General features: G+C 40.6%; 3 protein-coding genes across 8 annotated transcripts in view; all 3 read left to right on the top strand.

The window, feature by feature from the left end:
- The window catches only part of tncb (tenascin Cb), a 55,195-nt gene extending 49,681 nt beyond the window's left edge, over window positions 1–5,514 (top strand). For 5 of the 6 annotated variants that reach the window (XM_076099716.1, XM_076099714.1, XM_076099717.1 and 2 more), the window contains 3 exons: window positions 559–720; window positions 2,825–2,988; window positions 3,997–5,514. In XM_076099716.1, the coding sequence (XP_075955831.1) occupies window positions 559–720; window positions 2,825–2,988; window positions 3,997–4,107 (437 nt within the window). In that variant the 3' untranslated portion in view covers window positions 4,108–5,514. Of the gene's footprint in view, window positions 1–558; window positions 721–2,824; window positions 3,026–3,996 lie in introns of all 6 variants that reach the window. The other variant, XM_076099713.1, reaches the window with a different exon arrangement.
- A 1,347-nt stretch (window positions 5,515–6,861) lies between these two features.
- On the top strand, window positions 6,862–10,218 carry b3galt8 (beta-1,3-galactosyltransferase 8). The gene has a single exon (XM_076099585.1). It carries the CDS (start codon window positions 6,984–6,986, stop codon window positions 7,953–7,955), a length of 972 nt encoding a protein of 323 aa, XP_075955700.1. The 5' UTR covers window positions 6,862–6,983; the 3' UTR covers window positions 7,956–10,218.
- A 3,413-nt stretch (window positions 10,219–13,631) lies between these two features.
- Window positions 13,632–26,580, top strand: part of LOC142957496 (dual specificity testis-specific protein kinase 1) — a 33,729-nt gene continuing 20,780 nt past the window's right edge. Inside the window, exons 1-2 of the mRNA XM_076099373.1 lie at window positions 13,632–13,736; window positions 15,352–15,424. Of these exons, the coding sequence (XP_075955488.1) occupies window positions 15,394–15,424 (31 nt within the window). The 5' untranslated portion in view covers window positions 13,632–13,736; window positions 15,352–15,393. The remainder of the gene's footprint in view (window positions 13,737–15,351; window positions 15,425–26,580) is intronic.

Raw genomic sequence — 26,580 nt, 5'->3', positions numbered from 1 at the left:
TTAGTGTTGGCACAAAAGCTGATATCCAAATAAAAGTTTGGTCTCACTTTGAACCGGAGCATGTGCAGATTTATTCCATACCTGATGGGTAATGATCCACTAAAGTAAGCCACGATCCGAGATGGATAAATCTCTGTTTTTGTTATCTCCGCCGCCATCTTGACTGGAAGGGAGTCGGGAGGGAACATCACGCCTGATGGAGATCTCTACTGAGTGCACATTTCTACTTGTTATTGTTTTAAATAAACATATTGAAGAAAATAGATACACATTGAAGCTAGAATACAACTACAGTTATCACCCATCAGATATTATTTAACCATATTTATGATATATTTTTTGAGTTATCAGAATCAGAACCGTTTATTGCCAAGGAAGTTTGCACCTACAAGGAATTTGTCGTGGCGGGTGGTGCGTAACATTTAACAATATATATATATATATATATATATATATATATATATATATATATATATATATAATGTATTATCTGATAATATCTTATCAGAGCCTTCACTGAACTACTGTACCATCTTATATACAATCTCTCTCACTCAGGTCTTTCCAACCTGCATAAGATCACAGCTGGAGGTCAGTACGAGCTGCGAGTGGACCTGAGAGACAAGGGAGAAACAGCCCACGCTCAGTACGACAAGTTCTCTATCTCTGAACCTCGGTCCCGCTACAAAGTCCACGTGGGAGGATACAGTGGAACAGCAGGTAAAGTTGACTACTGTGGCCTGCAGCCAAACATGTCCATCTCAATACTTTCTGACTTCCCTGTTATGTCTGTGGCACTCTGACACACTGAAAAAATATATAGTCATGAATTTTTGTTGTCTTAAAAAAAGTTCAGTAGTTACCTAAAAAGGCTGCTCATTGTGTTCTCAAAGTGCATTTGTCAGGGACTATTTTCTATGTGTAGTATACTGTTACATAATAGATATAGATTGATAGATTATTATTGATAGATTATTTTCCTATGTTATTATTCTGTGAAGAGTTGGAGTTTGTCCGTTTTGTCTAATTTGGTCCATTTTTACATTATTTGTGTCAAATGTACTTTGAATTTCTTATTATTTAGATGTAATATCAGTGGCGGCTGGTCAATAGAGGGCGCTAGGGCGCCGCCCCCCCTTGAGCCACAAAAAAAATTAAAATAATAATAATAAATTATACAAATTGTCAATATTTGTGTTTTTGAATTATGGAATGCACCCAGTAATATGTGTAAAATAAGATATCTGCAAAAAATATATGCTCCCTGCACGTCCTCTCTGCCTGTCTGCATGTCTCAGCAGAGCTGGGGCGCTGGAGAAATCGCCCACAGGAGGCGGGTCTATGAAGCAGTTTAGCCAATTGCTGATTAAAGATATAAATGTGTGACATACAATTTAGCCAATCAGCGTCCTCAAATACAATCAGTTTGGGGCAGAATCTGTATCGCCCCAAATTGCGCGTTCTCGTCAGGAGCTGCCTCTACAGGCGAGCGCGAGCGCCAGCGCCAGCACTTCTCCTCCAAGACCCGTTTGAGAGGAGAACTTTGGCGGAAAAATTACAGGTGAAAGAGCTTATCCCAGATCAGGCTGACCTCGCAATCAGACAGCAGACTAGCAGGAAAGGGAATGTAGCTGGTACACCAGAAAGGTTTGGCTAGCTGGATGCAGTCATGCTAATAACTTATTTAGCTTTTTAAAACAACGGGGACAGATCCAGCATGGACAGTTATGGAAGTGAGGGACATGAAGCACCTGTCTGAGAAATGGATATATAGTTATAAATAAATAATTATATATAGATATGTGTGTATGTGTTTTATATTATAGTGAACATTATTATATGATGTATATATATATATATCATTATATTATACTGAATATTATTATATGATATATATATTATATTATTATACTGAATTGCCTGTGAGGGTGACAAAAATACGATGTCCTGACGTGTTTGTCAAAGTGTTATTTACTGCTTCTTTTCGTGTTGGAATAAATATTAAATATTTAACTGCAAAGTAGTAATATGTGTTTGATACCTTAAATTGTTGGCATTAAATCATACTGGGATGTTTGCTGAAATTGATTGGATGTCGCACAGCCCTACCTAGAACATTTTCCACCAGCTGCCACTGTTTAATATATTTAAGGGGGAACACCATAGACTGTTTATAAAAAGTGGCCGTTTGAAGCCTGGAGTTCAGCATTTTGGCCGTGGCCATCTTGTTTTTTGGAACCAGAAGTGACACGAGAGGGTGTAACTACTTCCTAGGGTAGAAATAAAACCGAATGTTGCAAAAGACAATTTTAGGCGACTAAAAGGTTACAATTCAATTTCATGAAGGAAAAACACACTGTGAAAAGGTTAAAGTTTTAATACGAAAACAACTCCCTGTCCGGACAACTCCGTGATAGCGACCATAATTTACTATATAATAATTTACGCTTCTGTATTGGCTTCACTTTAAAGAAACGGGGGTTGCTGCTCAGTGTACACTTGTCTTGGTACCCCTTTCTAAAAGGTTTTCTTTCAAGAATTAAATTCAGTATTTCATTTATTTTTATTATTACTATTCATTAAGAGTTTTCTTGGAACACTTTCTCATTTCGTCATGAACAAATAAGTCTAACTTGAAAATAATAACATCTGAAATAAAATATATATTCCAACATACTAGCGAAGTGTACTGTATCCTTTTGTGCATGTAGTGGCCAGGTAGTGCACAGTTTGGATCTGCAGTGTTATTACAGTGTCAATCTGCTACATAAATGTAACAGAAACAGTTAAGTCAACCCTCTCTCCCTTTTGTGTGTCTTTGTAGGTGACTCTATGACCTACCACCACGGGCGTCCGTTCTCCACTTACGACCATGATAACGACATCGCTGTCACCAACTGTGCCCTGTCTTATAAGGGAGCCTTCTGGTATAAGAACTGCCACCGTGTCAACCTTATGGGACGATATGGAGATAACAGTCACAGCAAGGTACAGTATGTCTTATGGAGATAACAGTCACAGCAAGGTACAGTATGTCTACAGTGCAGTTACTGTATGTCCTTAATTGGAAATTGATTCAAGAATTAGGCTCCCTGAGGGGCTCCCTGGGGTCACTTAGGACAGTTGATGGAGTTCCATTAGTTTTTGAGACGAGTGTTCCAGGATTCCTGAAGAGGGTTCAGCTGAATTTGAAGGGTTTCCAGGGGTCCTTAAGAGGGTTTTACTAGTCTTTGAATAGGCTCCTAGAGTCCTTTAGAGGGTTTGGAGAGCTTTTGATGTTTGAGTTTCATTAGTCCTTGACAAGATTCTGAGGATCTTTCATGCGGTTCTACTGATCGCTGAGGGAGTTCCACTGGTTTAATTGTATTGTCTCCGGCAGGCTTGATGTCGAGAGATCATGCGTTCGGTCACATTTAGTGTGCGTCTGTCTGTCCGCGATTTGTCTCGCATACTACTGGATCCATCAGCCTAATAATATTGTGTGCTCATTTACGGTAAGATAAAACCACTAGTCTGTTACAGGCAACATTTTGGCCTTTTTCTCGGCTATCTATTGAAATGTTTGGTCTCATGTTCAACCAGAGCATCTGTAGATTAATTCCATACCTGATATGTTGTGATCAACATTAGTTTGGCACATTGTTATTGCTATATTTGCCACCATCTTGACTAAGCGAGCCGGGTGGGACAACTGAGTGAGATTCAACTCTTTTTTTGGGGAGGGGGGAGAAGGAGACACACCTGGTGAAGATCGGCACTCTAGTGAGTGCACGTTTCGAGTTGTTATTTAAATTGCCAGGAAATAGAGTAAAGAAACCATTGTAGTAAAATTGGACGTAATCTGAGGTTTTCAAAAATTGTCTAATATCGCTGTTCTTGTGTGGCGATAGGGTTGCTTTGGCTGTAGTTTGAGTCACGTCATGACAGGAACATGACTTGACCCACACTTGAACTTCTATTTTGACCAACATCCTTTGCCCATCTCCTCCCCTCTAGGGTGTGAACTGGTTCCACTGGAAAGGCCACGAGCACTCGATCGAGTTCGCTGAGATGAAGATCAGGCCGTCCAACTTTAGGAACTTGGAGGGAAGGAGGAAACGGTCATAGACGATCCACCGACACCAATACCAACAACAACACTGCTACTACTCCGTCTGGACTCCCTATAAACCACCTCGACTCCCACACCCAACACACCCTGCAGCGACCAAAGCCACTGCCAAGAGCCCTGCTGCCTTCACGCAAAAAAAACAACACATCGTCCCTCCCCCCATTCGCTCACAGATCAGCCTCGACTCCATAACCTCCTCCCCTGTGATACGGTTGTGGAAATGCTGCCGGTGCGGAAATAGATGTGCATGTTACGAACCGGACTTAAATCAAGCCCACGCAGATCCTACTCATGCACCAAAGAGAGCAAGAACTCCATCCCCCCTGATTCCGATCCTTTCTCTTGTGTTGCGGCATTTGCGGGGAGGCGACTGTGCAGCTTGGGCATTATGTTGTGTACAGATTAATACAGTTCCCTATTTCACATTTGGGGTTTTACAGAAAGGACAGACTGTTTATAGTACAATGTGGTCTTGTTTAGGTTCAGGGCCGATAATAGTGATAATTCAACTGGATTATCATAGAAATTCTATTCCTTGTACAGCACTGTACACGTATGCGTCAGATTTAAACATTTGAAAAGGGATGTTCCTCAGATGGCACTGCTCAGATGTCTGATAATGTCTGATGTCTAACTTGCCATTTGATTGTCTTTGTGCTTAACTTGTCTCAGTGTCACTTTATCCTCCCCAGGTTCCCTTATCTCCCGCAAACATCTGATGCGATAGAGATGGAAATGAAAAAAAAATAAAATAAAAAAATTGTATGGAAAAGTATTTTACCCGCCACATCCCATGTCGACGTGGATGGCAATGTTTCCATTCATCATGTAAGCCCCTGAATGCATCATGCTACAGCCACAGTATTGTAAAGAACAGAGAAAAGAACAGCTGATGTGTTTCCATTTGTTTCGTTTTTCTTGTGAATCCGAGGCAGGACCTGTTATTCAGTATAAAATGAAACAAGGTGATGATATTTTTTTTTTTGTAAAATGTGAATACAATACATATATGTGGAACAAGAGACCGTTCTGTGAGGTTGACCCTAAAGATGTTGATGCTCAAAACATGAAAAAGAAACGGCAAATTCCAATTGAATTTCTATTGGACACAGCAAGGTCTCTATGCTTATGTAGATGAGAATAGTGTTTGAACAGGCCAAAACTAGAGAACTCATTTCTGTTTCTACCCTTCAGCCCCCATTACCCCCCCCCCCCCCCCCCCCCCCTCTCTCTCTCTCTCTCCCAGCCCCTTCTACAGCGGCATACTAAACCACTGACCTACCTTCTAAAGAATGCCTGTGTAAATTAAGTTTGTTTTTATTGTTTTGTTTGTTTATAACTGGGTGAACAACAGGTGTTTCTCTGTAAGCTGTATTACAATAAAACAGTTTGTTTAAAAAGAAGATGCTCCAGCATTTTAGTTTTTCACGTCTTGACTCAAGGTCCACTTTCTGGCTTTTTTCCCCCCAGAATTTCAATCACATCTCATGGTCTTCCTCACTGGAAACAGTTTGCTCAGTTGTCATGCACATGGAGTCCTGAGGTTGAGTTAACCCTTTGTGTGCCTCGTTAAAGCAAGTAAGCCCCGCCAGCAGCTACTGAGTTCTTACTGAGGAATTCTAAATTTACGAAAACAGAGACTGCAGGACTCTCCTTGAATCATCACATTCGGACAAGAAATTAATTAATATTCACATCCATGTCTAATTCTATATCGCTGTAAATCATTTTAAGCTGGTTCAACTTAAAAATGCAAGCTCCCCTGCTGCCTTAAATGTGAGCTAACTGAATTTATGCTGAATAATTTGTCTAATAAATAAAATAAATAATTGTATAAGGACTTAAAATGTAAAACCATCTGAGTTAACTTAACTTGAGAAAAGTAGTTCAATAAAGATTTCTGTTTACATTTGTGAAAAGTCAGTTAGTCATTTGGAATGAAGAACTTACAACTGCAGCTGCTCCTGTTGGAGCCACTTTGAACCATCCTTCAAACTATAAAAGCGTTATGTGCTGATCGTTTCTTTAGAAAGTTAATTCAATGGGTTGAGTGAACACTCATTCACCATTATACATTCATCCAACTCATCATTTTAAGTTTATAGACTATATAACTTGAAATTAATCAAATGTAAATATTTACATCAACGTTAATAAGAAAAAGTAGATTTCATGTAATTCCTGTATGATGTTTTACAGTGTAGGCATTTGATGCAGTCGCCTCTAAAACAAATGTTATAAATGGAGCAAGTACCAGTGTAAGATTTGGCCATGCAGCGGTGTGGAAAGGCAATAACTCCAAACACAAAGTGTATTGAGTTTTTACAAAAAGGTCACTCAACAGATAGCAAAATAAGATTGAAAAATATTGCACATGACTTTACTGGAGGGGGCAACAAAAAGTAAGTAGCGTGTGTATATATATCTATATATATATATAGTTATTTAAAGGCTTTATATTACTTTTTAAATTGGTCCCTTAGCATTATTACTTGTCATCATCATAATTATTAATATTATCACTATTATTGTTGTTATTATCAATAGTATTACTATTGTTTCATTTTAGTTTATTTTCCAGGAATATTTCCCATCGAGAAATAATATCCCGCCGTCTACTATAAATATTTATGAAATCCACCAATCAGGTGAGGCTCTTACAGCAGCATGCACACCGTGTAGGCCTATCTGTTCGCTGGGCTAGGTTCAGTCACGCCCCCCGCTGTGTTCTGGTTCTTCCCTACGGTGCTTTCCCGCTGCCTGCGCTGCTCTATACCGACACAAACGTGGCGTCACTTCCGGGATTTTTGCGTCTTCTTTTCTCGGACTTCGGTGTACCACGACCACAGAGTGTGAAGGAGGCTTTGAGGCAATGAGGAGAACTTATCTCTGGAGGTTAGTGAAGTTACTCACGGTTACAGCCGGGCTCGTCCTGTCTGCTCACATCTTACTGAGTCGAGTGACGCTCAGTAAACATCCGCGAAAGCCAAGTCCCCTTCCTGCGGAGGAATACCGGCTCATATCCCCTGAAACGTACGAGTATGTTCTCAACCGGCCTGCTGTGTGCGGGGACAGAACCAGAGCCCCCTTCCTGGTCTTTATGGTCCCAGTAGCCCCTTTGGAGGCCGCGGCAAGGGAGGCCGTCAGAAAGACTTGGGGTGCCCCGGGTCGGGACACCCTCACTCTGTTCTACGTGGGGCTACCCGAGGGGGGGCGGGGCTCGAGCGCCCAGCTCGAGCTAGAAGAGGAGAGCAGGACACACGCGGACATCATACAGGTGAACTTCCAGGACAGTTACCAGAACCTGACAATCAAGACCATGATGATGATGAGCTGGCTGGCGACCCACTGCCCGAACGCCTCCTATGCCATGAAGGTGGACGCGGACGTCTTCGTGAACGTATTCTACCTCCTCAGGAGACTGAGGCGCTCCCCCGCGCGGGGCTTCATAACGGGGTCGGTGATCAGCGACGGCAGACCGAGGAGGGACAGCAGCAGCAAGTGGCACCTTTCGGAGGAGCTGTACCCGGAGGACAGCTTCCCCCCGTACGTGTCCGGTGCCGGGTACGTCTTTTCCGCCGACCTGGCCCCCAGGATCTCCTGGGCGTCCAGGTTCACGAGGTTGATCCCCCTGGAAGACGTTTACGTGGGGCTGTGCCTGCGGGTGCTGGCCGTCCGGCCGGTGTACTCCCTCAGCCTGCCGACCTTCAGGAACCTGTTCGAAGTTCGACAGCTCGAGTACGACAGGTGCGCTTTCGCCCAGCTGGTCCTCGCGAACGGGTTTAAGTCGTCCCAGCTGCTGCACATGTGGCAGGACTTCTCCAAAGGCTACAGCAGCTGCTGACTGCAACTTCAACACACGAGTGCCTCAGAGTTAAGACGAGCAATTAGGAAACATATTCTGCTGGAAAGGAAAGAAAGCCACGAGACGCCATGTGTATTTGGCTTATTATACCAATACTATTAATCATCAGGGAGTTTAACAAATCTTTACAGAGGTGTAAACTAATGTTTACACCAAAGACTACTTAAAAATAACATCCATATTGCTGCAATTGCTCTTATACCTTAAACGTCATGAAGCCTTCAAAACATGATGTTAAATGCATCACACTGCTCCTATATCTACTATATGATACAGAGAGCTTCACAGAATGTAGCCTTTATAATATAACCTGCAGCCTATTGGTCAGGTTACTGCTGTGCCTCTTTGTTTACTGTGTCTTATGACTATGTGCCTATTTATGTTGTAGTTGCACGTGACGACCAGCTGGTGGCAGCATGTGCCAGCAGATGATGGAGATGGACGTTTACTTAGTGCCTAATGCAGATACACTATATGACCTAAAGGTCATATACAGGGATAATTGGGAAGAACATCATTTAATTTGCTCCCAGACGAGCATTTAATTATGCATTTTGTTTCTTTTTCTCTTTTAAGTTCCAACAGTTTGATCACTGGATATTGAAGCTACATTTTTTTTGCTGCATATTAATGAGAACATATGTACTTGTTTGTCAGCGAGTCAGTGCATTCATATTTATCAGTGTAATTCAGTGTATGTGAATCAGTTTTCTTATTGCTGCTATTGTTGTTATTTTTGTTATTATTATTGCTGCTGATTTTGGTATCACTTTTAGTTTGCCGTGCTGGAATAAATGCCGTTTCCTTCCAGACAAAATAAAGGTATTGGGTAAATATTGAAAGCAATGTTTTCTTTTTGTCCTTTTTGTTGTTGTTGATGATTTTTGCCTTTATTTAGAGATGTCTTCATCACAGCCACAGTACAGTATGCTTTGCTGCATTAGGTAGAAACTAAAAGGTGTAAGTGAGTAAAACGCAGATATGACATAAGCTGTGTTGCGAACCATCACTAAAAATATCATTAAAAAATACTTGGTTACACAGTTGTACCCCAGCAAAATGTACTCAAGTATCAAAAGTTAACGTTCTTGTTATGACTGTTTTGGGATTTATGAATTTATTTTTTTTAAATTTTGTTTGCAGAAAATATTCTCCTGCGCTCAAAAGTAAAAATCTTTATTTGGATAAAAAACAACATTTTGGGCCGTCTATTACATAGATGACATTAGTGTTATTGATACATTCTCATGTAAGCAGTCTTTAAGGGCAAATCAAGCACAGTGATACCGTGGTCATTAAACCAGGTATTGGTACTTTTGGCAGTGTGGGCAGGTGCCAAGTCCTGCTGGAAAATGAAATCAGCATCTCCATAAAGCTTGTCAGCAGAGGGAAGCATGAAGTGCTCTAAAATGTTCTGGTAGACGGCTGTGGTGACTTTGGACTTGATAAAACACAGTGGACCAACACCAGCAGATGACATGGCTCCCCAAATAATCACTGACTGTGGAAACTTCACACTGGACCTCAAGCAACTTGGATTGTGTGCCTCTCCACTCTTCCTCCAGACTCTGGGACCTTGATTTCCAAATGAAATGCAAAATTGACTTTCATCTGAAAAAAGGACTTTGGACCACTGAGCAACAGTCCTTTTTCTCCTTAGCCCAGGTAACTTAGCTCAGGTAAGACGCTTCTGACGTTGTCTCTGGTTCAGGAGTGGCTTGACACAAGGAACGCAACAGTTTTAGCCCATCTCCTGGATACGTCTGTGTGTGGTGGCTCTTGAAGCACTGACTCCAGCCGCAGTCCACTCCTTGTGAATCTCCCCCAAATTCCTAAATGACCTTAACCCCTGAGATAATCTATGGGGTATTGTCAAGAGGAAGATGACATTGCAATCAAAGCAACCTGGGCTTCCATAACACCTCAGCAGTGCCACAGGCTAATCGCCTCCATGCCACGACGCATTGATGCAGTAATTAATGTAAAAGGAGCCCCGACCAAGTATTGAGTGCATACTGTACATACTTTTCAGTAGGCCAACATTTCTGTATTAAAAATCCTTTTTTTAATTGGTCTTATGTAATATTCAAATTTTCTGAGATACTGAATTTTGGGTTTTCATGTAAGCCATAATCATCAAAATTTACAGAAATGAACGCTTGAAATATATCACCCTGTGTGTAATGACTATATAATATACGAGTTTCACTTTTTGAATTGCTGAAATAAATTAACTTTTCGATGATATTCTAATTCATTGAGATGCACCTATATAACTGCGCTCTGTGGGTTAATATCTGTAGAGTTAGACACATATTCCACACATGATGATGAACTTTGTCTGTTTTATTTAATGAATTGCAGGAATGAATCAAAAGTGTAAAAATATAAAAACCTCTAACCCGAGCAGGTCTACACCGTGTGGCCCTGCAGGGTCTTTTCACATCTCACTATGACGTCATATTTTAGAAGTTGACCAGATCTCTTTTTTTAATGTAAAATCAAACCAACTACAGTTGTCACATAATTAAAGTAAACTATAAAGTACAATATTACTCTGAAATGTGAATAATAATAAACCATCAATGAAAGTACATGAAAATACAAACAAATTGTACAGTATTTCCACCTATATGGAGCAATATGTGAATGCAGACAGAAATGATCATATTAAATTACAAAAATTATAGTTGTGAGTGAAATTGTAATGTAAAGTAGCTCTGACAGTTATGTTGGTAAAGCTATTCATTTGTGCTGCACTGTCGGTGTACGGTACCTCAAAACTGGTTTGTGTTTCTTAACTCAACCAACTGGGTGACGTCAGCGGCTTTAGAAGTGGCGCGATGAGCGGCCTGAAGCCTTCGTGACTCACCGGTGCGTCCGAACACCGGCAGATGGCGGCCTTGTAGCACAAGAAACCTGCAACAACCTACAGCAGCCTCACACAACAACAAACAACGATACATACTACACGAGGCTCTGCGGGGAAGAACAAACAAAGTGTTTTTTTTGTTGTCCTGGTTGGCAGTAAAGTAGAGAGACCAGTGATTCTCCCTCACAGGGAGCAGAAGGCTGATCTAACCTCTGTCAGAAAACACGGCTCAGCCTCACGTTGATATCCCTCCACTCTCGAACAACGAGGCCGTTTGTGACCTTCACCCTCATCCTACCAACATGTTTACAGTAGCACACAAGGACCTCTGTGAGAGACGACCATCATAGCAAAAGGTTCACTTGTTTGTGAGGGGAGTTGTGCTGATGAGGAGGGAGGCTGACAGGTGCACTGAATGAGCTGATAGGTGAGTGAGGTGAATGAGAAATAAAAAGACATGAGAGAAGGGGCAGAGCTGTGACATAAATTGCAGCTTTTAAACCAAATAGAATCCACATTAGTACTTCAAATATTATTTACCATCATGTGATTTAGTTCTCAGTAATTTCAAGTTAACATGAACATTATGTGTTCTATTTATGTGTTGAAACCAACCATACAATAAACCCAAACCCAAGACTCAATATGTTATTTATCTTTCAAAATAAGAGCGTGACCTTGGTCTCAGTATGGCCCTGTAAAAATAATGGTTGAATACATGTAACTGAAATTTAGATTTTGTTTTTGTCTTTGTATGTCTGTTACACATGTGTATGCATGTGTATTGTCCAATACACATGTGTATGTCTCATTCACCCCCCCCCCAAAAACAAACAAACTGGGGACCAAAATACATTGGTATATATATATTTTAGTGCTGGGCAACGATTAAAATATTTAATCGCATGGATTTTTTGCGATTAATCGCATTGTTATGGCAAAGTTCAATAATTAATTCAAAAGTAGTGTATTGCGCACTTTTATTTTAAAAGTACTGCTGTATGAACAAAAGGGCAATAACATTTGGTTCACGAGATGCAGGTAGCATGTTTTATACTTAATGTGAATAGAATTAACACTTTGTTGGCATCTTATTCTGAAAACCGGATGTTCGTCTGAAGAAACCGGATGTTGTCTCACGTTAATCTTTCTGCTAACTTTCAAAGTCCTTCGCTCGCTCCCGATCTGTACCGTTTAAATGCGTTTACCGTGAATTTCAGCATATAGGTGCACTAAAATGTAAGTGTCTGCTGAGTTGACCACGGAGATCTGAGTGTCTGCTGACTTTACCGCAGCGATGTCCAGTAGTCTCCAGGGAGAGCAACAGCTGGTGCAGCTTCTCTCTTTATTTCTGCCCCCCCCCCCCCTCGACCAGAAGCGGAAGTCGCCTTTTCTCTACGGCAACCCTGAAGGGACATCATATCTCCAATACAAAACGATAAACATGAGACAGTCTGTTACAATAATAATAAATTAAAAATACTTACCTGTTTTTTTGTTGTTGTTGTTTTTTAATTATTATTATTATTGTTTTTTTTTTCCCATCTCAAAAGGCTCAAGGACATACACACGTTCACACACACACACGTTCACACACACACACACACACACACACACACACACACACACACACACACACACATACATACACAACTGACTATAGGATGTTTGCTGGCTTTTATCCCACTGTTCTTGTTATCTTCTTGTTGTAATGTATATGTATTGTCTCTTGTCTTTCAATAAAAATAAAAAAATTAAAAAAAAATTATAATAAATTAAAAAAATGTGCGCGATAAAATAATTGTCGGCGTTAATTAATGAATGCGTGAACGCGAAATTAACGCGTTAACTTGTCCAGCACTAATATATTTATATCTTTAACAAAATAAAACAATAATATGAAGTCATTAGGAACAAATTGAGTGACATCGGAATGTTAAAAAACAATAAAGCACCTGTGTGATGTGACAAAAAGTCTGCAGGGACCCATGTTGGTTAGATCGGGTTATCCTTTGAGAAATACTGGATCATTTATATCTCCTAGTGATATCCTTCAAATGAAACAAGTACTTTATGAGGGCACGTGGAAACCTCTGCTGAACCTGAAATAGACGGCTCCATCGTGCTCAGCTGTTAAAGTAAACATGAAGATGAACAGCCTCAATGAGCCTCCTCCGCTCTGCATACAGTGTCCGTGTTTATCTGTTATGTGTGCGCCTCCTGTTCCAGTCTATTCACTGGCTGAGTGGGAGTTTCTGCTCTGGGCCAGAGCTCCACATTGTTCTCCATCCCCCACATCTCTGTGCTGCATCCACATACTTGATTAGCAGAAACTGCATCCAGAAGAGACTGCGCTCCATCATCATCATGCCTCATACACTAACGATCTGAGTATTATCATGAGCTGTTAATATATGTTAATAAAAAAGCATAAATCATCAGCCATCAACACTGCTCTCCTTCTGCGGGCCGCCTGTTGCTCTCTCTCTCTCTCTCTCTCTCTCTCTCTCTCTCTCTCTCTCTCTCTCTCTCTCTCTCTCCACTACCGTGGGTGGAGTTACAATCTGATGAGTCCGGTTCCTAACACGACCCATGAAACGTGAATTTGCATTAGCAGAGCTTGTTTCACCGCCACCACCACCGCAGGAAAACGGAATGCGCCGCCTGTTAGAGACGCGGTCGCTGTGAGGACCCAGTTGAAAGCACCGGAGGCGGAGGAGGAGGGGAGGCGGAGGAGGAGGGGGGGCGGGGGACTTCCTGCAGAGTCAACACGCGAGAGAGGACGGATATACGATGCAGAGTAGTTCAGCGACAGTGTAGGCTACACCTGTGAAGACGTTTTTTGTTGTTGTTGTTTTTTGCGGCAACAACACTGGGATTAAGTTTATGTGAGTATACCGTTTGCTTGTTCTCTTCTTCGTTGGTAGAAAGTTTTAAAATGACGTGTTTTTCTGTAGGGAGATTTGATGAAAACATGTGAGTCCGTTCAGTGATATTACTCCAGAAGGTGAATGGTACAATGACAGTAATATCTGCAGGTAAAAAAATGAGGTCATACTTAATATGCAGTGGTTCCCAATTTAGGGATTGGGAGCCCCCAAAGGGGTCCCAGAATAAATGTGAAGGGTCACTAGCTGCTGACCCTAACCCTGACCCTGCAAAATAACATTCCCACTGCATTCTCTTATTAGCATTAACGTTGTAAATTGTAACTAAACAAAACAATAAGTCAACAAAACTAGCTCAGGCCTACTTGGTGAAGTTTAGGCAGGTTAAGTTACAGAATTAAATTTAAATAGGTCAACATTGACTTTAGGTCTCACACGGGACACGAATAGCGGTCTTCTGGTTGAAAGTCTTGTGTTTGTGTAAAAGTTTTCTTTGTCCAAATCTAGTATTAAAACCTTACATTTTTCACTTTATATACTCTTACATGATGCATTTCCCGAAAGCTGCACTAATCAATATTTTTACTATATCAACAATGGGTCAAATGACAACATGTTAGTCAAAGATTTAGAGAATTATTATTAGCGTCTTAGCTCGTTGTTTTGGTTCTCACCACTCTAATCAATGGTGTTTCAGAATCAGAATCAGCTTTATCGGCCATGTATGCGTAAAATATAAAAAATAAAAACAAGGACAACAAAAAAAGTAGAACAGATGTAAGTATAAACGACTGTACAATAAAAATATAAATATATATCCAAAAATATATATATATATATATATATATATATGAACATAAACCTATACAACAACAATGACAATGGAATTAAGGTAATTTCCAGGAGGCAGTTCTCAGTTTAATAAAAAGGTGAAAAATGCACTCTGTGCTACCTGGCTAGCATCAAACATCAGACGAACAAAGTTAGTGACTATCTGCTGAACATAGTGGAGCATTTATTAGCAAAACAGCCTGATTATTCTAAGGAGTTGGTGGAGACCAAAAACTCCTAAATCGCTAAATTGGTTATGGGAATGTGTATTGGGGTGGGGGGGGGGGGGGTTCAACAGGGGCCCACAGCTTATTTTTTTTGGCCGTCCCTGTCTTTGTCACATTTCTTTGACTTTGTTTTTTCCTGTAAAAGTACTTTTTATCTCTCTAAAAAAACTATCTGAGAAGTAAATTCACTCATTAATTGGGAGCAATGCTATAGGGTTATTTTAGTGTGTTGTATGTATTTTAAACAGCAACAGTAGCTTTGTATTGTGTGTATTTAAAGACATTAACTTCATTTGATAGTAGACACCTTAGAAATGTATTTGATGTTCCCAGGTGTCACTGTCGTGCGTCACCAAGAAACCCTCTCATCTGTGACTCATTTGAAAGAATCATTTGTCCGATGTCTGAAATTGAAGTCTACCAATCAGTCTGCATGTTAGTTTTCAATGTCGGTTGCCTGACAGCCCATGTAACTGTACGTGTTGTTTTGTTGTGTGGAAAGTCCCGTGTCTGTGCTTTTGCTCATCTCCTGTCGCATGTATGTGGTTCCTCCTCAGTTTCTGCACAGAGACTTCTGCGTTTGTCCCACCGTCCACAGGATGCATATGAATAGCTTATTAAATCAATGGAGTAAGTATTAAGAGATTCAAATTCCTTTTTTAACTGTTCTTCATATTGTTTACATTGAATGCATACATTTAAAGGATTGTGTTATTACCATAGAAAGTAATTTTTTGGTGACTTGTATCTGTGTGTGATATGCAGTCTCACTCAGAAGTAAGTAGGTGACAAGCTCAAGTTATCTGGCACCGAACTGAGAAACCACAACTCTGTCGCCCGTCTTGACCTGTGATCTGTGCACCGCTGCGTTTGTTTCATGTCAGTGTCTCACATCCATTGCAGCAGTTAGTGTTGAATCTTCACCTCCTGTGTGCCGTTGTGCCTCTGACGAACTGTGGCTTTAAGCAGGTGATTCTGCTGTACAGTCATTGTGTGCAGCTCTGCATTGTTCCGAAATAGAAAGAGCTTCACTCAGCATCCTGCCTCTCTGAACGCGTTCAAAGAGAAGTGTCCTGTTACCTGCCCACCATGTTGAACACATCCTGCACAGGCTATAGGTCTCTTTCCTTTTTACCTCTTATAAATGTTCAGAGAATGTATTTCTGCATCAGTAGAGACATGGAACCCCGGAGTGTTGCATAATAAATAAATGAAATATTTTAGGAATAAATGGTGTAAATGAACCAACAATTTGTGACATAGTTGAATAAATTATTTAAAACTCAAGTGATTATTATGAAATGCTATGTCATCATACATTTTCAAAATAGTTTTATTGGATATGATTTTTATGTAATAACAGACATTTTATTTTAATTCAAAGGGGTCTTTTTTTAAGTAGTATTTTTTTTTCATATCATGCCATAAGCAAAACGACACTTTCATATCAAGTCAAGTTTTATTTTATAATAACACATTTTTTGCGACGGAGCACAATTAAGTCCCGCACACACAGGAGGGGAACACAATTCATCGTTCTCCCCTGTCTTTATATTGTGTGAAGGTGCCTCCTTGCCACTTTAGTCTGCTAGCAAACAACAGAAAAATCCCGAAAAAGCTGCTGTGTGGTGGGATGCAATACCAACAGGGTAAATAACCCAGAATTATGTTTTTATAAGCAGCCAAACTGAACAAATTGAGGATACAGGCAATAAGATGTGAGGCATCAGCAGGCTGATGGAAAAACTAGGGAGAGCCTGACACTCAAGCTGCATTCCAAATCGCATACTTTTTCCTATTTACTTTTAGTACATACTGCAGCTGCCCTTAAAAGGTATGTACTGTTGCATACATAACATAACATACCTTGAAGTTTTACCCTCTTAGCCAGACAAACATGCTGGCTTGCATTCTGCAAAATGCGATCGGGTGTAGTAGAACATCCTGGAATTTTTGGATACTCAAATTTGACGTACTATGTATTGGGAAATCCGTTCGGGGCATACTAAGTACCATGGTACTATGGGTACTGGTACGCAGTCAGTATGACTAACGTAACGTGTGCAGCAAGCACTTTGTCCAAATGTTTGATGTAGAAATACAGCCGCAGCAGAAGCACAAAGAGGTGTGAGGCTGTGCTGATGCCAGGCCAAAGCAAACATCTGCATCTGAGAAATAGATAAGGAGAACCACATGTAAATATAATAAATCAAAACATTATAAATTTTTGCCGCTTAAGCACAAAAACAACTGGAGAATGCATATATTATGGGAAAAAATACTCAGACTTGTCTGTAAAGTACATTAAAAGTATATAATACAAAATTATATCAAACTGATTACTTGAGGCTATTCGTGAGAAAAGTTTTTTGTGAAAATGTAATGTATTTTTATCTCTGTTTGGTTGTTGTTTACATTGTAATGATCACTAGCTCAATAATTTACAGACTTTCTTATTTGCCTTCATGCTACTGTTACATGCCTTGGAAGCTAGGCTACTAAGCTGCAATGTTCATGTTTGCTCTGGCTGTGTCGTTTGCAGCAGGCCTTTGAAAACAGTTCTTGGCGAGCGATGTGTGTCGTCCGCCTCCGCTGCTCACCAAGGACAGGCAGTTGGATTTATATGCAGACTGTTGTTGTGTGAGTCTGTGCAGTGGATGGATACAGGGAGGGGGAGAGAGGGAATCCTAACGAATCCTCTCCGCACTTCTCCTGCGTTTGATGCCGATGCGGAGGATCCGACGGAGAGTCCCCCCCCCTACACCCCGGGTCGGAGGGATCGCAGCGATCACCGCCAGCCTCTCAGCCTTAAGCGCTCGCCACGCTGAGAATAATCTCACCATATAGACCGATCCTCTGAACTCTACATCTCAGTATCTTTGTGATGTCTCACTGTGTACCCGTTCGTGTTCTTTATTTTCCATGAGGAGTTTGGGAGTAACCCGCTCCAGACACACCACTCCAACCTTAATAGTGGGGTGGTTGACAGTATGCTCTATAGGGCAGTGCCCTCTCATTTACTCATCAAACACACTTATACGGTAGCTTTAAATTCATAGGTCAGCATTTTTTTGGAAGTAGGCCAGACTTTTTCACTTTCTTTCTGAGCGTGAGATGAAAAGTATTAACCTGGGTCACCTGGGTTAGGGCATTTTCAAACCTATTGTTTGTGGACGAGTTGTTAACTTGTTGCCTTTGTTTTCTGTGGGGGTGGGGGTCCTGTGTTCTGGGTCAGTGAACGCAAAAGTGAGAGCATCTCTCACTTTTTGCCTTTTGATTTTTTTCCTACATCACGCAAACCCAAACTGTAGTGGGCCCAGGTTGATACCTGGCGTCAGCTACCACCAGTATTACAGCTACTGTGCTGCCTGCCATTGGATGTTGACTTTGACATGCCTCAAATGCTACATTCAGGAATGTTTGTTGGTTGTCTTTTTGGTGCACAGCCACATTTTTCCTACATAGCATGAACTTGACAAACAGTGAGGCTCAAACACTGGCTGAGTTCAGTGGTGGTGGTGGTGGGGGGAGTAGGCAGTAGAAAAAGGGACAGAGATACATTGTGCTGCTTCCACGTTTTGCATGACCCCTAACACTGTTTTCCAGCCCACTCGCCCCTCTCTACAAGCAACATGTTGTTCTCAAACTGTGTTTTTCTTCACAGAAGAAACACAGAGCGAAGAATCTCACACATATTTGTACAGTCAAGCAATAACGCTCGAGGCAGTCTTGAACTAATGCGTTTTGAGTTATTCACTAATTCAATTTCAGTTCATGAGCAATTCATTTAACTCCCATAGACATTATTGAGGGCTTTTGAAGTTAAGTGATTGGTGATCTAACAGCTGTAGGAAGCACCTGAAAATATGTTGTTGGACCGTACCATGTCTTTGATGACATGTCCATATGACCAACGTCAGTGTGACTTTAAGAGCCAGCTGGTCTTAGCTGAGCGCTCCTGTTAACATGTCATATTAATATAGGCCTTAGGCTGTTATTCTGTACCTATAGTGCTAAGCAAAAATTTAAATGCAAGCCATGTTTCTTTTTGACTTAAACATCTGATTTGGTGGTCAAAGGTCATGTCCCATTGGTGGTCAAAGGTCATGTCCCATTCTCGTGAACGCATGTTTCACCAATCAGAATCGTCTTTGGCAGTGTTAAGTTCCGGAACCAGCAGCGGTGCCCCTGGAAAATACGGGAATGTCGTGTGCGATACACAGCCAACACAGTCTAGTGGAATATCTCAACATCTACCCGAATGGATTGGCACAACATTTTGTGTATCTTAATCACCAGCCATCATCAGCTCAACACATTTTAGTTTGTCCAAGACTTTTGTTTACGACCAAATACCTGCCCAACTAATGACTTTCCCATCAGCCACTGCTGTACATTGGAGTAATTAGCAAATGTTAGCATGCTGCTACACCATAATTAGATGGTGATAAAGACTATACCTGATAAATGCTGACGTTAGCATTTATCTGAATGAACCGCAATAATAATGATAAAAATGCTTTATTTATAGCCGCCTTTCAAAGCACACAAGGCCACATTACAGGAGCAGTGAAAAACAAGCATTGATGTATCAAGCCATCATAAAATCAAACAAATCCGTAATATACAGTAATAAGCTGATAAAATAACTAGGTATAAAATCTTCTTCATAGAGCTCATAGACTATTGTTAAACCAAGAGCTGCTAAAAGAACAGTTTATTAAACCTACATCAGTGGAATTGGCACAAGCAGCACCTCCAAGCAAACATTCTAGAGCTAGAGAACTCCAAAATTGCACACAAAATATATATTATTGATGTAATCATTACATCTTTTTCTAAATATATCTGAAATTAGGGATGAGTTGAAAGAAAAAAGTTGAAAGAAAACCATCCCTGATCCCTAAATATTAAGACTATCTTCCATAAAAGAAAAAAGAAAAATACATAACCCTCTTTCTTTACTATCGCTTAACCCCCACCACCATCTAATATTTTTTATACAGTCCCTTAACACATCACTTCTCAGAGATCACTGATGTGACGTCTTCTTCCTTGGAGCTTGGGGTTGGAGAGGCAACAGTAACCACATTACCACTTCACCATGGTATTAGGCGGTGTACCCCAGTGCAGAGCACATTACAGCCATGACCACATTGTAGCTTTCTGTTTCCATCCTCATGACGCTCATGACTTGCAGTCGATATAGTAAAAATTGTGCACTCTTCATTCTCTAATTGATCCTATTTGTTTGGTTTGATCATTTGATGTATAATGGAGTATAAAGAGACAGAAAGTAAAACAAGACATCGTGAGTTACCTGGTGTGGCTGACCAAACAGTGTAACCTGAGTTCAAGCACGGCATATGAAGATAGTGAATGAGGGCAGTGGAACGGAAAGACATAGAAGACGAAATGTTGTATAATGTATCAGTTCCTGAGTGACGAGCGATTGTTCCAAGGAAAGACCTCCAAGCGAGCAGAACAGTTAAAGAGCTTTCATGAACTGGTTGAATCACTGTTGTGAACATCAAGCACCATTTAAATATATGTTCTAGGTTGAAAAGCTTTCAAATAGAACTCATTTTCCACACTGAACTCACATGTCTAAACAATAAATATGAAGTAACTGCAAGCAGCCAGTTAGCTTAGCTTAGTGTAAGACAAATACCTTTAAAGTTAACACATTGTTAACTTAAGCATATTTTTATCTATACAATTAAATGGTATGGTATCAATCTTCTCACAAAACCTTCAGCAAGAAAATGAATAAGCACATTTTCCCAAAAATGTTGAACTATTCATTTACAAAGTTATATCCTTCTATTCAGCCTGTTGTCTTCTATAATAATTAAACAAATCCATAACTGAGCTGCACAAATCTTCCAGCAAACCTTGGTCCCTTATAAGCTGGGTTTGAAAAATAACGCGCTGTAATTCGTAGATTTCTCACGCAATTCTTTGTATGTTATCCACGTAATCATCAACGAAAAAGTATAAAGACAGCAAGAGACACTGCTGTTCGTTCCCCATGTAAAAGTCAACGTTAATTTATTTGTCACTTAACTTGCGAACTTTAGTAATTGCACTTCTGTAGTTATTTTAACCCAAACGGCAATCTTTTATCAAACCTAACCAAGTAGTTTTGTTTGCTAAACGTAACTGGGTTGTTTCCTGGGAAGATAGAAGTTTATTTAGAAAAGTTTGTATGCATGATAACAAGCATAAATTGACACGTGTTGCTGGACTTAAATGAGGAGTAACTTTTTGTAAGATATCATACAAGTCGTTGTGTGAGGATCCGTTGACCCATCCCATACTGTATACCCCATCATGGCCAAATTTAGTGCATGTTTGTTCACACACAAAAATATCAAATAGCAAGATTTCCAAGGCAACAAACTGAGGCTTAATAATCAGAAACAGAACATACCAAGAGTTATTATGCATACTGTTTACCAGACCAGGTCAATATTGCATTAGTGAGGAATGGATTTATAGTTACTGATCTGTAGTAGAAGCTCCCATGGATCCTCATACACAGAGTTGGACACCACAGGTTCAAGGCATGAGGATTGCTATTTTCAAAGCTGTCAGCCAAATTAGTAATGCAGGAAGATTTTTGGATGATGTCCAGCATGAAGATGCAGCATGCCGAATGGCTCCACCTACGTATTGTTGTGTGTCATTGATATGTAGCCTGTTGACGCTGTTGCATCATCTCCAAGCTCATGTCAATACGGCTCAGAAGGACACACGATGAGAGTGCTTTGACAGAAAACAGAGTAATGCTGCTGTGACGCAAAATCATGATGACTGAAAGTTTTGTTACACTGTATGTTTTCTTAGTTGATGATGTGTTCGACATTATATTAGATAGCTTCAATAATGGTGCCAGCTCCTGTGGGAAAATGTACTTTTTACACCAGCAGGAAAGAGAATGCTAAATAAGCAGTGCTGTAGTTTGAACAAAATTGCACCGAAGGTTGGAAATATGAACAGATCATTACACTTACACTAAAGTGCTTATGATGCATTGCAAGACTTCTATGAAATACGTATGCATGAGAAGTATATAAACTCACACTTAGGCAAATTTAAAAAGTATGAAAACTGTCAGTGGTGAAAAGTGCATTATTGCACTATTTACAGATTTGTAAAATATTTAGGTAAATACATCTCGACCAGATAAATTAATAATATATAATATTATATATAAATTAATAGTATATCTTTCTTAGGGCCATTCTGCTTAGTGCCAGCTTGTGATTTGAATATGTAAAGCTGCACTGCACCACTAATTATATATTAACAATAGATAAAACAACTTGTTTAATGTGAAAAGAGTTGACGAACCCACAGCGATTTATTCCCACATCGTTTTAGCTTCTTTCTTCTCATTATTTTGGTTTTCGGGCCCAAAGCTTTATTGTTTTGGTTTATTCTCACCACTCTCATCCAACAGTTGTTTTCAGTGATAAACCAACTATATATTACTGTACCTGATTCACACCAAACCGCAAAGTGATTAGCGGGGGAACATAGTGAAACATTGGCAACAGCTAAGGAGATATTTTTCTCAGGAGTGGAAAAAAGTAGGTGGAGACCAAAGCAGAGCTAAAATAGGAGTATTATAATATTGCAAGTCAGGTGACTAGAAACAAAACTCACACAAATGAATGTCTGCTAAATGTACTGTAAATAGGCAATCATTCCCAAGTGGACAAAAAAAAGCATCTTTAAGTACCTTTTGCTGCTCATAAATAACCTACTTTCATTATTGTGCATTATCAAAATACCCTAAGCAATTGTTGGAGTATTTAGTGTGCGCTGATTGTGCTTATGGCAGGCTTCACCTTCATTGAACCATTTTAATTAGGGGTCGACCAGTATGTTTTTTTTCATGTCTGTATTCCAATATTTGGAACTAATATACAATTAAAAAATTTTAATCTTAGTGTCATGGACGTGTAGACGTGATAACAAAAAATTTCTTTGATCGTGAAGCCGATTGTTGTTGTACAGTTCTCTGGTTTGTCAGTGAAGTGTATGAACTGCACTGCAGACTGGACTCTCTACTAACAAGGACAAACAGAGTGGATCACATGAACGGGTCCAACGCAGGTTGAATGCACATCGGCAGGTCATTATATTTGATATACCTGATAAGATATGATAATCTGGTTTCAGGTCACATGTTTCGCCCGCGTCCAGACGCCGTCTCTCTCCCTCTTCCTGTCCTAACAGTTCTTGTACTCATAGAATGGAAGTTGCATTCAGTAACTACTTTTACTAAAAGCAGAAAGTTACCACTGGTTGTTTTTGCAACTTCAACGTATGGGTCTGTGATTCTTTATTGCAACTAAAGCCATATCTGCTGCCTCACATTTGACACGCTCACCGAAACATTCCTCTTTTCCCAGCTGTGGCAAATATTAATTTTATCGACTATCATACATTTTTTTAATTTTTTTTTTTTTTCAAATAGTGATTTTGATAAAAGTAAAAATGCTGGTTGACCCCTCATTTTAATCAAGAACCCAGTATAGAATGCTAAATCTGCATTTTCTTTAGGTTTTTTATGTGTGCCGTCAGTGGGACAGTGTTCTAACTTATAAAGTATATTAGTATGAAAAGAAGCACTGAATCCTTCGTGCCCTGATGTTTAAACACGTTGCTCATGTTCTGCAACAGTGGCGTAACTCGTTACTGGGCTATGCGTGGTCGACCAGTCCGATCGCCGTCCGCCATTCTCTGCCTTCAGAAGCCTTGCACACCCCGCAGCCTTGCTGCGGGGCCTGCGTCACCTCGCTTTGGAAAATCCATAAAGCGATTAACAGCTATCGTGACTTGGCTCAGGCCAGTTTAAGTGCTCAATTTAAGCAGCCAAAAAATGGCGTGACTGGAGGGCTGTGAAAGGCAGATTAATGCTCTGCTGTGGCCTAGTTGCCCACATCGTACATACTTTACGCTTGAAGTCACTGGGGCTCAGAGAGATACTGTAACCCACACCCTGAGTCTGAATATATTTTAATTTCTAGACTTTGTTGGCATTCATTTCCTTTTAGCAATATGTCGTGCTCCTGGAAATGACCCATCCTTCTGTGAGTGACAGCATATGTCCCATGGAATGTTAGATTGTACATTAGTACCAATTTGGTGTAGAAAAAAGCCGATTGAGTTGCTGTTACTTGCATCATTTTTGGAAGGTGACACGTCATTGGTCTAAGTGTATAAACAGATACGACACACATATCCTTGTTGACAGAGGAGGAACTCTGGGGGGGGGGGGGGGGGGGGGAATCCTGCTTTGGTGCGAAAAGATTTTTACTGTGAGACCTTCATGAGCAGCATTCCTTATCAGCCGGCAGGTCGTCAGCGTGGCGATGGCCAAGCCTGATATCCTGTTGGCGGTGTGTATGGTCAGAAGCGGGTCAAACTCACAGCGGGTTGTGATAGCGGCTCTTCACCGTGGAACGGACATATTTCCTGCGTGCTGCTTGTGTAACCTTCCCATGTCAGGAAAAATAACACAAAACTGCTGAAGAATGACGACTTGGCTCACACGCGAGAAATCTGAGTCAGAGCTGTCAACACAGCAGCCAAATTAATCATTGTTGATGGTACGTACCGCTTTAAATCCCGGCAGTATGGAGTATGTGCGGCCAGATTCTTATTATGTTGTCTAAAAGAAGATTATGACAAGTGGTAAACCCAAACTGCAGGCTTCAAAATGTTCCGAATGCTCAGAATGACATAACAGATGGGATATCCATGATTTTCTACAGCCTGTGCTCATCATGGTCCCTGTGTGCTGGTTTGGATGGAGATAACTGTGGATGAGGAAAGAGAGAGGGAACGAGAGAAAAGCAGACAAAGTGGGAAAAGGAATCTGGAATCGAGAAATGTAGGAAACAGGAAAGGCAACACAAACTCCAGAACTTGTAAAAATGAACAGTGAAAACTTCTGTCAACATGGGGACATTATTGCAGGAAGCATCATTCAATGATGAGACGTGAGATACATATATCCGATTTGTAATAGAGGTAGGAGAACTCCCAATACAACGTATCCTCATACAACGGTTCATAAGATATACTACCAAAGTTACCCCTCATTTTTCATGCGTTTGCCTACGAAAGGCCGCAGCACGTCAATTTCGGCTCTTTACATGCATACAGTCTTTTCAAAATAAACTTCTGTCTTCACAGAAAAAAAAAGACTTAGTTAGGTTTAGGAATAGATTGCCTTTTGGGTGAGAATAACCAACGGAAGCTCCGCTACTATAGTACAGAAGTTACGTGACAGAAACATCAACATTGACTTCCCGTTTCACAAGGGGAACATACAGCTATGTCTCCTGGCTAAAAGATCGCTGTTTTTTGGACCCATCCATCAACCCTCCCACCCGCATGGTGTGTGATTAAGCGGTCTTTATACGTCTTAGTTCATAATTAGGTAGATAACATACAAAAGAAATGTTGTGGGAGAGCTTCAAATTACAAAGCGTTTTTAGTGTGTTTTGGTTTTACAGCCTTTTAGTTTTGGCTCAGTCTCACCGCTCTCATCAGCACTGTTTTCAGATGCAGCAGGCATCTGTTTTCATACTACCTACCCAAACGGCGGACAGACAACTATAGCTAATATCCACAGTGGAGCATTTAGCAGCTAAAGAGCCAGACATATTTCTTAGGAATAGGTGGAGACCAAAAACAGAGCTCAAAGACGAGTGAATATTGGTAGCCAGGGACACGACTTAAATTAATGCTAATGTTGCTCTTCTGCTGGTTGTGCTTACTGTTTGCTAGCATGTTGCATACAATGTTAGACATTTGTTTCAGCTTTATTAGGGCCCGAGCACCGACGTAGTCGGAGCGGAGGACCTATTGTTATTCGATTGTTTATTATTATTAGGGCCCGAGCACCGACGTAGTCAGAGCGGAGGACCTATTGTTATTCGATTGTTTATTATTATTATTATTAGGGCCCGAGCACCGACGTAGTCGGAGCGGAGGACCTATTGTTATTCGATTGTTTATTATTAGGGCCCGAGCACCGACGTAGTCAGAGCGGAGGACCTATTGTTATTCGATTGTTTATTATTATTATTATTAGGGCCCGAGCACCGACATAGTCGGAGCGGAGGACCTATTGTTATTCGATTGTTTATTATTAGGGCCCGAGCACCGACATAGTCGGAGCGGAGGACCTATTGTTTTTCGATTGTTTATTATTATTATTCTTCTTATTCTTAGTGTTTCGTCGCAAAAAGGAGGTGCTTGGGATACTGGAAGAATGTCGAAATTTGGCACGCAAGCCAGAATTTGCAAAAATTGCAGTCTGATTGGGGTGTCCAACTGCGGTATGAAATATTGGTTCGATAGCGCCCCCTATTGAGTAGCCCCAACATTGGGTTTCACCTAGCTGTATGCAATTTGGTAGGTATGTGGAACGTGATGAGACAAGAAAAAATCCTCTTGGAGTTTTTCATTAAACCAAACAGGAAGTCGGCCATTTTGACTTTTCTGACGTTTTTTGACCATTTCAAGGCGTCATACTTTAACGAACTCCTCCCAGAGATTTGACCTGATTGACTTCAGATTCGGTCAGTATGCTCTTGAAACCTTGGCAGTGAAAAGTTACTCAAAGATCAAAAAGTTATCGAACTATGTGTCCGTGGCTTGGCGTCAAAAAAACACTTAAAATAAAGTCTCTTGGGACCATGCTCTAAACCCAACCGGAAGTCAGCCATTTTGAATTAGGGCCCGAGCACCGACGTAGTCGG

This window comes from Anarhichas minor, unplaced genomic scaffold (assembly GCF_050575085.1).
Source record: "Anarhichas minor isolate MPS153535 unplaced genomic scaffold, ASM5057508v1 ptg000025l, whole genome shotgun sequence".
Lineage (NCBI taxonomy): Eukaryota > Metazoa > Chordata > Actinopteri > Perciformes > Anarhichadidae > Anarhichas > Anarhichas minor.
Note: the sequence above shows the minus strand (reverse complement) of the source record. Positions and strands in the feature narration are given on the sequence as shown.

Coding starts and splice junctions, on each gene's coding strand:
- b3galt8 (XM_076099585.1), top strand. CDS start 6,984: ATGAGGAGAACTTATCTCTGGAGGTTAGTGAAGTTACTCACGGTTACA.